Source organism: Dreissena polymorpha, chromosome 2 (assembly GCF_020536995.1).
Source record: "Dreissena polymorpha isolate Duluth1 chromosome 2, UMN_Dpol_1.0, whole genome shotgun sequence".
NCBI classification, from domain to species: Eukaryota; Metazoa; Mollusca; class Bivalvia; order Myida; family Dreissenidae; genus Dreissena; species Dreissena polymorpha.
Window position 1 is genome coordinate 61,420,932 of NC_068356.1, and position 14,682 is coordinate 61,435,613.

At 31.9% G+C, this 14,682-nt stretch overlaps 1 protein-coding gene across 20 annotated transcripts in view; it reads left to right on the forward strand.

Moving 5' to 3' along the window:
- LOC127867266 (interferon-inducible GTPase 1-like) overlaps positions 1 to 14,682 on the forward strand; it is a 175,945-nt gene that overhangs the window by 147,393 nt on the left and 13,870 nt on the right. For all 20 annotated transcript variants that reach the window (XM_052408309.1, XM_052408297.1, XM_052408295.1 and 17 more), the window contains 4 exons: positions 10,957 to 11,091; positions 12,168 to 12,260; positions 12,766 to 12,855; positions 13,688 to 13,753. In XM_052408309.1, coding sequence (XP_052264269.1) covers positions 12,212 to 12,260; positions 12,766 to 12,855; positions 13,688 to 13,753 — 205 coding nt within the window. In that variant the 5' untranslated portion in view covers positions 10,957 to 11,091; positions 12,168 to 12,211. The remainder of the gene's footprint in view (positions 1 to 10,956; positions 11,092 to 12,167; positions 12,261 to 12,765; positions 12,856 to 13,687; positions 13,754 to 14,682) is intronic.

Below are 14,682 nucleotides of genomic sequence, written 5' to 3' on the forward strand. Positions count from 1 at the left end.
TTATTTATTTGGGAATAAAATCGCAATATGTATTATTTAAAATCAAATTTGAAGTGTCTAGCGCGTGAAGTGTCTCCTGGCGATAAATTGTCTTTGGGTTGCTATTAACGCTATTAACGCTTCCGGCGAGAACTCATTTTATAGCGATTGCGCAATAAAAAACACAACTTTTTCGTGATTTAATCAAAAACTAGATTTTCTTCCCAGATATGACGAATACGCCGTCGTGTAGATCGAGTTCTGGTCCATATACATCTCAAATTTCAGCACAAGTGTTGGGCCAGTTTCCATGAGACTCAAATCGCGGCTATACCCTGGAGCTTAATGAATTTTAGTCGCCATTATCATTCGTTCAATTGAACGTCATCAAATGATGACGTCAATATAGCACTCATTCCATACTAGAGTTGCGACACCTTAAGGGTTTCGCGTGATGGAATGAGTGGAGAGATCAAATCAAATTGAAAATCGATTATTTCTATAAAAAAAATTGGTACGAAAAAATATGTGGGTACGAAAAAAAACAATTTGGGTACGAAAACAAATTTGAGTACGAAAAAAAAGGGTACGTACAAAATAAGGGTACGAAAAACTATTTGGGTACGAAAAAAATGGGTACGAATTAAAAAATAAGGTACGAAAAAATTCGGGTACGAAAAAAATTTCACTACGAACAAATGGGTACAAACAAAATTTGGGTACCAACAAATTTGTATACCAAAAAAAATGGGTACGAAAAAAATGTGGGTAGGGAAAAAAAACAATTTGGTTACGAAAACAAATTAGAGTACGAAAAATATAGGGAACGAAAAAAATAAGGGTATGAAAAAACTATTTGGGTACGAAAAAAATGGGTACGAATAAAAGTTTGGGTACGAAACAAATTTGGGTACGAAAAAATGGGTACGAAACTAAATTTGGGTACGAAAACATTTGGGTACAAAAAACATTTGGGTACGAAAAAGATGGGTACGAAAAAAAATTGGGTACGAACAAATTTGGGTACGAAAAACATTTGGGTACGAAAAAAAATGGGTACAAAAAAAAATGTGTAAGAAAAAATTGTGTACGAAAAAAATTTAGGTACGAAAAAAATAATACAAAAATAATTTGGGTACAAAAAAAAATTGGGTACGAAAAAATGTGGGTGTGAAAAACATTTGGGTACAAAAAAATAGGTACGAAAAAAAGAATTGGGTACGAACAAATTTTGGTACAAAAAGCATTTGGGTACGAACAAAATGGGTACAAAAAAATTTGGGTACAAACAGATTTTGGGTACGAAAAAAATTGGGAACGGAAAACATTTGGTACGAAAAAAAATGGGTACGAAAAAAATTTGGGTACGAAAAAAATGGGTACGAAAAACAATAAGGGTACGAACAAATTTGGGTACGAAAAACATTTGGGTACGAAAAAAATGGGTACGAAAAAAAAATGAGTACGAAAAAATTGGGTACGAAAAAAATTTGGGTACGAAAAAATGTAACAAAAATAATTTGGGTACAAAAAAAATTGGGTAGGAAAAAATTTGGGTATGAAAATCATTTGGGTACAAAAAAATTGGTACGAAAAAAAGAATTGGGTACGAACAAATTTTGGTTCAAAAAACATTTGGGTACGAACAAAATGGGTACGAAAAAAATTTGGGTACAAACAAATTTGGGTACGAAAAAAATTTGGGGACGAAAAAAATGGGTAGAATAAAAAATGGGTACGAAAAAAATATGGGTACGAAATATTTTGGGTACGAATTTTTTTATATTTAAAATCAATTTTGAATTGTCTAGCGGGTGAATCGTCTCGTGGGGGTAAATTGTCTTGGGGTTGCTATTAACGCTACATGTACTTCCGGCCAACCCACGTGTTTATAGCCATTGCGCAATAAAAAAACACCACTTTTTTGTCATTTATTCAAAAACTGGCTTTTTCCCAGATATGACGAAAACGCCATCGTGTAGATCGCTTTCTGGTCCATATACATGTGAAATTTCAGCACAATTGTCGGGCCAGTTTTCAACACTCTCAAATCGCTGCTATACGCTGGAGCTTATCGAATTTTAGTCGCCATTATCATTCGTTAAATTGAACGTCATCAAATGATGACGTCAATATAGCACTCATTCCATAAAAACCAGGAGTCAATGACCCCTGGACTGAAATTTTGAGGAGTCAAATTGAAAAATTCTGGGGTCAATTTTGAAGCGCGTTAATTGTGTTTTTGTCTGTATTATTCAATTTTTTAGATAAAAACATGCTCCAAGAGTTACACAATATCTAAAAAAGTTATACTGTGTTATTAAATAAAAATATCATGATACATAACACAACATATTTTAGTGAATTGGTACACAGAGATTATAAGGACAAAATATCAATAATTTGTGCGAACAATATTGACTTTAAGTTTTTCAAAAACAAAACATGTTCATTTTACAACTTTTATTATTTCTATCACTATTCTATGTTTATTTGTACAAACAATAAATGCTCATTAAAATCTACTTCATCATAACACATTTAAGTAATTTAAGATATGTACCTGTAGCACCTTTTCATCACATATATATCCTTGTTATATTATCATCATCCCTATGGTAGCTTTTGTACAAAAACACAATCTAAATGCATTGAACATCTAGTATGTTTATTACTGTTTATCCGAATACTATACATGTCGGAAATATATACACTTTAGAATGCCTTACCAGTAGTAGTTTAACTTTAATAATCCAAGTTTTCCTTGTTGTTATCTGGTTTAACAAACCTTATTTAATGTTTGTTAATTCCAGTTAATGCTATCTCCATTATTGAATCACCATTACTTGTAATTTGAATTGTTGTTGTTGTTTGAATCGCCATTTTTTAATTGAACGCGGGTTTAATGTAAATTTACAATACGTCCGCCATTTACAATGTCAAAGGTCAAGACGTAGCGCTTTAATTCTACTCTGATAATTTATATCTAATTGAGGAAATGTGTTTTCTTAATGTTTATGTGTAGTATTATGACTTGTGAGTATAAAAAAACAACGCCCGGGGTAGACCTCTATTCCCTCGATTATAGACCGAGTTTCAAATACTGAAACATTAATTTTGATTAGGAGCACAGGCGGATTTATTACCATGGAACTGGAGATGTTAACTGACTGACACACGGGTTAAATTTTCGATGTGTCAAAATGACGCACGGCAGAAAAAAGGGTTGCATAAAAAATTAGTCATTTTTATTTTGCTCGCGTCAAATCGCAGGATTCTGCTTCTATTGAAATCGCTGGTCCAATATTTGTTTTGAAGTTAAATATGCATACCGATGTTGATGAAGATTAGACTAACAGTGTGACTTCTGTGGTATAAACATGCTTTTTGTTTGTTTAATATATTAACCAATTTTGTTAGCTCAAATGACCCAGTGTCAAACTTGGCTGAGATTTAATTTATACAAATATGTACAAATCTTCTGACCAAACTTCATTAAGATTTGCGAATAAATTAAAGAAAGCGAAACAGTTTTTCAAATTCAGCCAAGACATCATTAGAACAAATGACCTGACCAAGTTTCTTGAAGGATGCACAGTAAATGTGATTTCTAGAGTGGTAACAAGATTTTACTATAGCCATTGGCCCATATAAAGAAAACTGCTATGCCCTCAACGGCCATGGTTTTAAACCGACAGAACATTTTTAACTATACCCAGAATTAATAAAACCTTATCAAACATTAGTAATTTGAATGACTATACATGTATTAAACACCCCAAAAAACTCATGAATGTAAAATCAAACCCCGTTGTTGTTTACTTTTCAACCCCAGTTTGTGAGAAATAAATGGGTTTCTAAAATTTATCGCATGGAAATGGTATATACAATACTAATAATTCAACTTGTCATAAAAAAATCGAGTGCACAATTATACTTACAGAGTAATCTGTCATATCTATTACTTGCAATAATACCCGAAAGGGGAGTTAGACAGTATACAGTCTTGGCCAAACATGGCCGGACCGACGGACACGTCCTGTAAAATTGTGTAAGGTCCGGCCTGTCTGTCAAATTTACAGGACTGATTGTCCGGTAAAAAAAAAACAACAAATTCATAGGTTTGTATAGGTTTGTTTATGGCTCTGAAAGTTTTCTGAGGTGCAAAAATAGCAATAGCGTCTTTATACACGTGCTTTTCCGTACCAACGCTCTTTCTGCTGACGGAATTTTCCGAGGGCACCTGATTGGTCTATTTATGTGCATCTTACGAATGCGGGTCAGGACGGTCCAAATCCATTACGGCCTAGTCGCTTAACAAGATAATCATAAATCTGATTATAACAATTTAAATGATGCAGATATCAATTTGTGTGGTTTTAATAGCAATAGTAATGTATAATAATGATAATTGTCATTCAAACCGTTATTATCTTGGCTATCAATGTCCATTCGTGAAACAAGCCGGTTGTCATTTATCGAGGCCGTTGTCGGTTTAGGCTGTATTGACCAGACTCATACCTGACATGCGCGCTAAGCGTAGCTTAGTTAAATAACTATCAGCTACTTTTGTTTTGGAAATTGTTCTTAAAATATTACAAAGAAGCGATTCCTGTTTATATTTACTGTTAACATGCGTTCAGCATTTAAAAAAAATAATATTTTAACTAAACAAGACTAGTACCATGTATGGCCTGTATTATTATTTAACGTCAGATACAAATGTGTTACCTTAAAATTAATAGCTATTCAATAATTTTATCATTTTATATCATAAACACCTTGATCCCAGCAATGAAACCAAGTTATTTTACTATTATATTCTGTAGCCAGTAGGTCCTATAAAAAAGAGGAGGTCCTGTATTTTTTCCCATTTTACAGGACCTACTGTCCAGTAAATATTTGCCTAGTTTGGATTTGACTGAGTATATATAGATAGATAGAAAAACCACACGCTGCACTGTACATATTACAGGCTTTTGTATTGCTGATATTTAATTTCTTCTTTGCATATTCAATTGATAAAAAAACTCAAATGGATGTCTATTCTTAGTTTGCTGTCTTATTGTTCCCTCAATTTATAAATGTTTCTTCAATAACTGAATTTTCAGAAACCTCATTCTTTAAAAGAAATTTTCAAAGTTATTTGGTTAAAGCCACACACTTTGCAATGAAATACGTGTTAATCAATACATAAAGATGCAATTTGAAAGTGTGCAAAATTGTCATTAAATCTATAGCCTAGTTAGAAAGTAATTTATTATTTTTTTTATTTAAAAACCGAAAGTAGGAATTCTATATACGTATACTCATATTTCGACCAACGCAATTTTTTTTTTAGTTTTAAAGCGCAAAATAGACGAATTTCTACCTTGTAACCACCAGATATATTCTAATTGGCATAGATAAAATTAAATCTATAGCCTAGTTAGAAAGTAAAATTATATATTATTGTTAAAACGGTACCGCTTTTAAACCGAAAGTAGGATTTGTAGACGTATACGTCTATTTAGACAAACGCGATTATTTTTAAGTTTTAAAGCGCAAAAAGATGGATTTCTACCTTGTAATCACCAGATATATTCTAAATGGCAAAGATAAAAATATGTTTCTTATTTATACTTAAATTTACTATGCCATGCAGTTAATTTTAAGGTGTGTGGCTTTAAGTCATTTACAAAGTTGAGCAAATATAATCATTTTTCTAAAAATAAATCATCCTCTGAAGCCCCCACTGAGATTCAAACTCAGACCTCTTTCCTCTGTGAAGGAAAGTATTCTATCTTGAAATACAAGGGCATGTAAGAGGAAAGTTAGCTATTTTAAATCTATCAACAAATAGATTTGAACAATATTTATATGGTATTAAAACATGCAAACATCCCGTAAGTTTATTTTTCACATGACCTTCGAAACAGAACAGACATCTCTGAATCTGCAATACATTACATTCTTAAGTGTTAACAAGGTAAATGTTGACGACGAACAACAGACAAAAGGCGATCACAAAATCCAGAGTTTAAAAGAGTTTACGATACACGAGATACGTATTTCATACTTCACAAGAGCGAAGGAGTCATACAAAAACTAAATTTATTATTAACAACACGCTTACCTCAATTTTAACTTAAATCCAATGCTTTAAACAATAAAGTTACAATGATATGAACTTCCATTTTCTGTCCTTCCTTCCCTTTCTCAAAATTTATTTAAAACCACACTATTTTTTAATAATAAAAGTATAAAATGCTAACCATTCTGACCTAAAACACAATATAGGAAACTGTACATCCAACTTGTCGTCATTAAAGTCCAGAGTTTACATGAAATTATGTTACACGAGATATGTATTTTATACTATACAGAAGCGAAGGAGTCATAAAAAAACTAAATTTAGTATTAACGACACGCTTACATGTACATCAATTTTAACTTTAATCCTTTGCTTAAAACAATAAAGTTACAAAGATATGAACCTCCAATTATGGTAATCCTTCTCTTTCTCAAAATTTGTAAAAAAACACACTATTTTTTTAAAACTTGTGTATCAAATGCTAACCATTCTAACCTAAAACATGATTAAGGAAACCGAAATCTTGACGCAGCGAGTTATTTTATTCTTATGGAAGATTAAATTATCCATGACAAAAATACAATCGGAAATATTTTTTACAATCTTTTGATGCTTTAAAAAATATTTTACTGTTAAATAAAATTACACGTCTGACTTGTCGTCATTAAAATCCAGAGTTTGAATGAAATTACGTTACACGAGATACGCATTTTATACCATATAAGAACAAAAGGAGACATAGAAAAACTTAATTTAGTATAAGCGACACGCTTACCTAAATTTAAACTTTAATCCAATTCTTAAAACAATAAAGTTGCAAGATACAGTAACATGGACGCACCTCCATTTTCTGTTATTTTTTTGCGTTCCATTTCTCAAAATTTATTTACAACCACACACTTATTCTTAATAACATTTGTATCAAATGCTTAGCATAACAAAGCCGTAATCCTGTCGCTGTGAGTTATGTTATTCCTATGAAAATGTAAATTATGCATGACAAACACAAAATCCAAAATAATTTTGGAATTTTTCGATGCTTTAAAACATATTTAACTGCACGACCGACTTGTAGACATTAAAATCCAGAGTTTAAATGAAAATACGCCACACGAGATATAGATGTATTTCATATCAATTCATGTGTGCTGAACAAAGGGGCAATTATACACTCGGCTTACAATGCTCAAACCAAAAGGTTCCAAATTTTTGCAAACAAATGAATTAAACATTCACATTAATCAATTATAATTACAAGCTATTTGTTTTTGTACTGATATATATTCAATTGTGGTGTGGTCAACCGGTATCACCTATGAGAGAATCAGGTGAACCAACCACTGCCCTAATCAGACATCAGTCTGAAATTAATGACAATGTTACTCAGCTTTACATATTCTGCTAATTAAATCTTGACAGAACCTTGTCAAGTTGACGATACTTAGATTTGAGAAGTTTATGATTTATTATCATCGATGTGGGTATTCCAGACGTTAAACATTGCATCATTATATGGAAAACAGCTGCACAACTGTATGCGAAAAGGTAAAACAGTATATTCTATCGAGAACTAACTTGCATAGCAACGTCCGAAATGAGCAACATCCGACTTCTATTTCGATATTCATGAATTCAAGATATAACGTTAACTGAACTGTTGTACTTTAAAAAAAATCAACTATAAAACTTGTGTTTTGATAAAAAAAAATAAGCAAAGCTAACCAAAAACTTACCCTTTTAACGGCAAAACAATTAATTTATCCAATATTCAACACATTCCATTAAAATTATGCCCTTGAACTTTAACGGTTGATGTTCGTTTCGTGCCACTACCAGTTCGTGCCACTGATATTTGTGTTGTTTATTTTTCAAGGTAAGTTTCGTAAGGAATAAATGTGTTTGCAAACTTTCTCGCATGGTAATGGTATATAAAATTCAACTCATCGGACAAATTCAAGAACACAATGACACTTACCAAGTTTTCTGAACAACCGTACACAGCGCAAAATGCGGGCCAGTGGGCCAGATAAGACTCGTACGCTGAAGATTTCCATATCCACGGGTGTTTTTATGTCAAATGCTAGTGTTTTTCAATAGATCGTTTACTTATCTCAAAAACAGCGAAGTAGCGTTCACTTTAATCATTTTTGATGATGTTATTTTGTAAATACTTTCTCGCGTTCTTTTCGAACGTTCATTGGCAGCCATTTTGATTGTTGGTTGTATACTTCCGAAATTATGTGTTTTAATGACTCTCACAAATGTTCTTAGTGCAGAAATTGTAATTTTAAGTATCGATTTCTCGAAAAAAAAATTATATCTTGTTAAGTTATTTGCGTTTAAATTTGATTGTTTGTTGCTTACTTGCGAACTATTTTTTATGTGTACGCTAGTGGATATGTAATCAGGTTACCGTATCTACATCAATGAAATTTAACTGTTGTTTGTTTTTGTTTGTTTTGTTAATATTTTCTAAACGGGTTCAGCTTCGTATGTTAAACGCAATATGAACTTATTTATTAATTTGGGAATAAAATCGCAATATGTATTAATTAAAATCAAATTTGAAGTGTCTAGCGCGTGAATTGTCTCCTGGGGGTGAATTGTGTTTGGGTTGCTATTAACGCTATTAACGCTTCCGGCGAGAACTCATTTTATAGCGATTGCGCAATAAAAAAAAACACTTTTTCGTAATTTTATCAAAAACTGGATTTTTCCCAGATATGACGAATACGCCAACAGGAAGATCGCATTCTGGTCCATATACATGTCAAATTTCAGGCACAGTGTTGGGCCAGTTTTCAACATTCTCAAATCGCAGTGATACGCCGGAGCTTAACAAATTTTTGTCGCCATTATCATTCGTTCAATTGAACGTCATCAAATGATGGCGTCAATATAGCACACATTCCATAAATGGCATACAGCAATACATGTACTAGTATGCGTTTTGACCTGCACCATTACTACATGGTTTCCACTGCGTTTTTAAATTGTATTTTAATACATACAGTAAAACTGCAATTGTGGACAAACGACCCGGGTGACCTATTGTTTTCTTTTTATATTTGTATTAAGTTATAACTCATTTAACATTAAGGTAAATTTGGAAAAAATCTAGGTGGAAAAAGGCATGTAAAAATAAAAATGACTTTGATGCATTTTACTTATTTTCATATGTGAAATTCTGTTGTTTATGTTTTTGTTTAAAAATTGATAAAAAAAACACCAATTGATTCATGTTACAAAAAAATAATGTGCAGTCAAATTAAATCAGTATTACAGATTTTGTAAGTAACAGAGGCTGTTTTCAACACTTTTCTCATTAATTTACTCAAGTTTTTATGTTATTACCTTATTGGTGATTTTTTCTTGTGCTGAAATATGCTTGTTGTTCAAGTGCGAATAAAAAATGAACAACACCGGTGACCCATGCTTTTTATTTTTATTTTTCTATCCACAACATATGGGTCTACCTAAATTCCAAAAATTTTCAAATTCTAGGTGGAGCACAATTTGCATTAAAACTGCAGCATACGTCCTTAAAGAGAAAGTAATTTGATAAGTAATTTGTGTAACAATTTTCATCTTTCGTCTTTTTTTCTCGATAACGACGTTATGAGTACTGTTTGCTGATATGATGTATGCGTCTCATATGCAACGAAACTTTGCATATGATATGCATTATGGATTTAGTTCTTACATATTGATACATGTTTATCGTTAAAAAAATACTCAAAGGAATTTTGGGAAACGCATCTTATGTCAATAAGTTGTATTCGTCTTAAAAAAAATTCTGATTTTCTTACTTTTCCACAATTCGCTGAAATAATTCGCGTTCAGAATAAAGCCAAGAGTCTGCCAAAGCAAAAATCATCAAAAGACTCTAAGGCGGCAATTTATATTGACTACTATACAATGATTTATATTGGATGAAACAAACTCAAAATATAGTTTATTAACAGGTAAATTTCGATATATTTTGCTCAATATATACTATTTAGGCAACGTTCTTTCATAATAGTCAAAAATATCTGTGTAATTAAATTCAGGAGTGATGCGACCGAAATTCGTTTCGGAACTGTCGTTATTAAAAAGATAGAGTTGAAAATTGACGCCAAGAGTCTGCCAAAGCAAAAATCATCAAAAGACTCTAAGGCGGCAATTTATATTGACTATTCCACAATAAGAAAACAACTGTGCAAACAGCGCTAGAATCGAACGTGTGTTATGTCATGTTGCGTGTGGCTTCTCGTTCACGTTGCATGATTTGAAATTTGTTTCCTCAATGCTTACAAATGGTTTAAAATGTAAGATTTATCATACTTTTCCAGGTTAATAATGTGTGTGATTGTTTTAAATATTTATGTTTGCGTACGTAATTAATATAGTTTCAAAATGTGAAGATGAATTATACGCTGACAATATATAGAAAAACATCAAATATCAATTTCATGATATTCAAGGTTGATAATTCAAATAGTAAATAATTGTGTATACAGACACATGTGTATGTGATAGTTTTAATGGTAAGTAATATAAATTGAAATGAATCAGATAGAAATTTGCATTAATGTGTACCATATTAATACTTTTTAAGGGCAAAAAATGTGTGTGTGCATTTTCAACGTGACTGAATTGACTGAATAAATAAGTTAACGAGACTGCTAAATAAAATCCCAATAAAAGAACATTATACTCGATTATTGTGATGACTTTTGTTAAATAAGATGTCTTTGTTAACGATTTTAATTTTTTTTCGTAAAAACGTTTTTGAAACGGTGGTTGATTATATCCGTACATGCCGGAATAACGTACATCATCACGTTGTCATACATTACAATGTATTTGTTCACGTACACTGCATGCAAACTTAAATTTGCCTTCATTTCCATGCATTACAGATGGTGTTACCGCAGCGACAAATGTTGAAGGACAAAGTAACAATTATAAGGATGGAATTATAATTGGATCAGTTACTGGCGTCGTCGTTACCTGTGTTATTTGTGTGGTACTATTGGTGAACCGTCGATATATAGGTAAATAGAAACCGTATAAGTAGCAATTGTACCATACCTTATTTTTGTTATAAGTTCAATATATCATATGTGTCACTATATTTAAAGAATAGATACAAGGCACGAAAGTAAATTTTAAAGAAATACTGAAGATGTCGTCTATCGTTTGTCATTACATTTAAGCTTGTCATTAAGTTGTTTACTTTAAACATCGCGCTTGATTGACCATACTTGAAAAATCTAGGTTGCTTAATGATTTTCGTTAACAATGTTGCAATTATGTTTGAAAAGTTCATTTGCTATTAAAAGAAGTAAAAAATAATCGTAAACGACTACACATCGATACGTTAATTACGATCGTATAAAATCGTTGATGTGCAAACACCCCATAACCGCGGTAACAACACAACATGCGAGTGGGCACCAACACAAAAACGGGATTTCGGCATGGGGCCGCTAAAATAATATTTGGAAATAAGTCCTATAACTTATCTTGGACGTTTATTTTCCTAAAGCCGGAGTTTACTGCAGTGGAATGATCACAGTTTCAAATTAGCATTTTGTTTCGGAAGTTGTAAAGACTTTTGAATTGAACGTTTTTCGAACGACGACGATGAAACCTAGGCAATGAGCCTTATATTGTCAACAATCAATGCTATCTTGTTTCACAATTTAACATTGTTGTAACTTTATGATGCTTACATAGTTTGAATGCATGATAAATCCATATATGAGTTTGCTTGTATTTTACGATCGGACTCATAACAAGTCATTTATTAGTTCTCTGCAAGTGTGAATAATTGCGAGTATTCGTTTGTATTTTTAAAATGAGTTTGTGGTTAAATATTTTCCACACGAAAAAGAATGCCAGTTTATACTATGTTATTGCTTATTCTATTTAACTAAGCATGTTATTATAAAGTACTTCATAAGTTAAGTAAAACATTGACACGGATAATAATATATTTTTTTTGTAAACGCATGTATACATAGTGTGTGTCTGTAGTCTGTATGTACAAAAAAGAAGTACGTTTGTAATAATATCATTGCAGGTACGAACATGATTTATTTATCTATATGTTTTATTTATTATATAGGATCAAAATTAGCAAAGTTCTGTCAACCTCGGAAACAAAATGAAATGCAGAGTCAGAGCGGAAATTATTGTGGTGACAGTAACCCATCTACAGGTAAGTGATCGTCATTATGTGAAACCATACATCTCCATGGTACTTTGCTATTGTGTATTCATATCGTAACCGTTGACTGCCCATTGAATATTTCGTTAAACATGCAGCACAATCCAAGTTAAGCGGATAGGCACTTATATTATTCCTTGTATCAGAAACTATATTGATTGTTCGACCACCTCTATGCATATGTTAAGGTAATGAATACTATATCTTGCACTTTAAACTGATAACTGACAAAAAAAATTATACGTAATGCAAGCATGATGGTTAATATGTTTGCAGTCAAACACCATGATTTTACCGAACAACATGTATGCAATAAAAATAGCAAAATCATGAAATCTCAATTGCTTCCTACAAGCATTAAACTGCACTATCGTTACTCTTAGTCGTATGGCCAATATGCATGAAAATGCATTTTGTTTGAATTCTAATTTAACATTCATGTATATAATGTAAAATTGACTTATTCCGTTACGTTCTTTACATTTTATTTGTTTAGAATTGCAGCAGCTTGTACAACCATCCGACCAGGAACAAAGACAGGTTGATTCTGATTGTGTAGTGGAGAGCAATCCAACTGGAACAAATGGTGATCACACGCTTTGTTTTACTAATTTACCGACTTTTGTGATGTCATAAGTTAATTATTAATATCAAACAAAGAACGTACTAATATATAGCGTTATTTAAATTTATTGTCTTATATATAATATGCTTATGTATTAGATATTTGTTCTTAATGTATATAATGTATAATTATTTGTCTGAGATTTGTCTTGGATTTCACGCATTATAGATAAACCATAATAATTTCTGATTCGCTTGAAAAGGTCGCAAAAGAATGTAACATATTTAGAATACCAAAAGATAATTTTAGTTTTGATGCATATCAATCGAATTCCGTCAAAACTTACCTGTTGGGTTCATGATAAAACTTTATTTAAAAAACTTCCATTCTTAAAAAAATATGTATTTTTCTTTGCATAATTTGCTTACAAAGTACTAACCTGCAGAACCCTTGATCGTTTTATACAATTAATTTGTTTACATAAGCGTTAAATCTAAAGAAAGTTGGGTAGGGGGATGCATGGTCGACAAAGGTCTATGCATGTTAATACCAATATATTCTCACATTGACCAGTATAGAAAATTGACGTGAAAAAGACCCGGTTTAAAAAAAAATGGTAGATTAAGGATGATCATATCCTGAATTACAACGAATGAAAATTGTGGATGGTTCGTAACGATATAAATACAAATAATACAAATGCATGTCCTAGAAAACTTGCATACAATTTTCTTCTTGATATGTGAAAAGGATAAATAGGTGTGATTCATATTAAACGTAACTATGTTTTTAATGAACTGTAAAGTAGACGACTTCCAGTTCATTTTATTATGATTATTTTTTTTACTTTTAGGGTGTGCTGCGCAACAAACAAATGTGGCAACACACGAAAAGGTTGACAACGCAAATGGAACAACTGGTGATTACCCGCTTAGTTTTCCTATTTTCAATACTGATTACGTGAAACTATTAACATCTGAATACAAAACTTCGTGTCAACTGAGCCATATTGTTTTTCTAATCAATGTTATGTTTTCTTGGTGTAAATACCCGTAAAATGATGAAATCGAAATTAAATTGGAATTATATAGCGCGCTGTACTACACTTGATTACTTTTCGAACGCAGCATTTTTCAAACTTATATATCTCAGTTATGAGTAAATATTTTGACTTAAAATTGTACATGCGATCATTTGACTACAGTATGTACAAGAAAACGATTAAATCATTCATCCGTGACGATCGGACGCTTCAGCAAGTGGAGAAGAGCCTGCAACATGCCGATTGCGCTGTTGCGCTCCTGAAAATATATACAATATAAAGAAGTGAAACTCCAGCTGCTGGAGCAGTATTGAATTTTCATTAAAAACAATTAGTTGGTCCTTTATTTAAGGCAAGTGACCGATTGCCCAAACAGTACAAAACAGCACAATACAGCACAATACAAACCAACATAAACACAAAATATGAATAAAGCTGGGGTCACCGCCTTGGAACGGTCAATGCAAAGCATTGGGGGTTTAAACCTGGTTATAGAGCGCTCAACCTCACACTTGGCCCAGCAATATTCATAATACATTCAAGTGTAAATAAAATTTAACGTCATAGCATTGTAACTCAAATTAAACAATAATAAAAGGGAATTAAAACGCATTCAATTTAATTACTATTTAATTACTCAATTGCATTGAAGATACAAGAGTAACAGAATTACAACTTTTTGACGAACGATCAAATAAAACTATTAACAATTGTCAACTACATTCCTTCTTTATAGAAAAGATTTGAGAATGTAGAATCATAGAGTTAATATCTCAGATAATCATCGCGCAAATACAGGAAGAAGC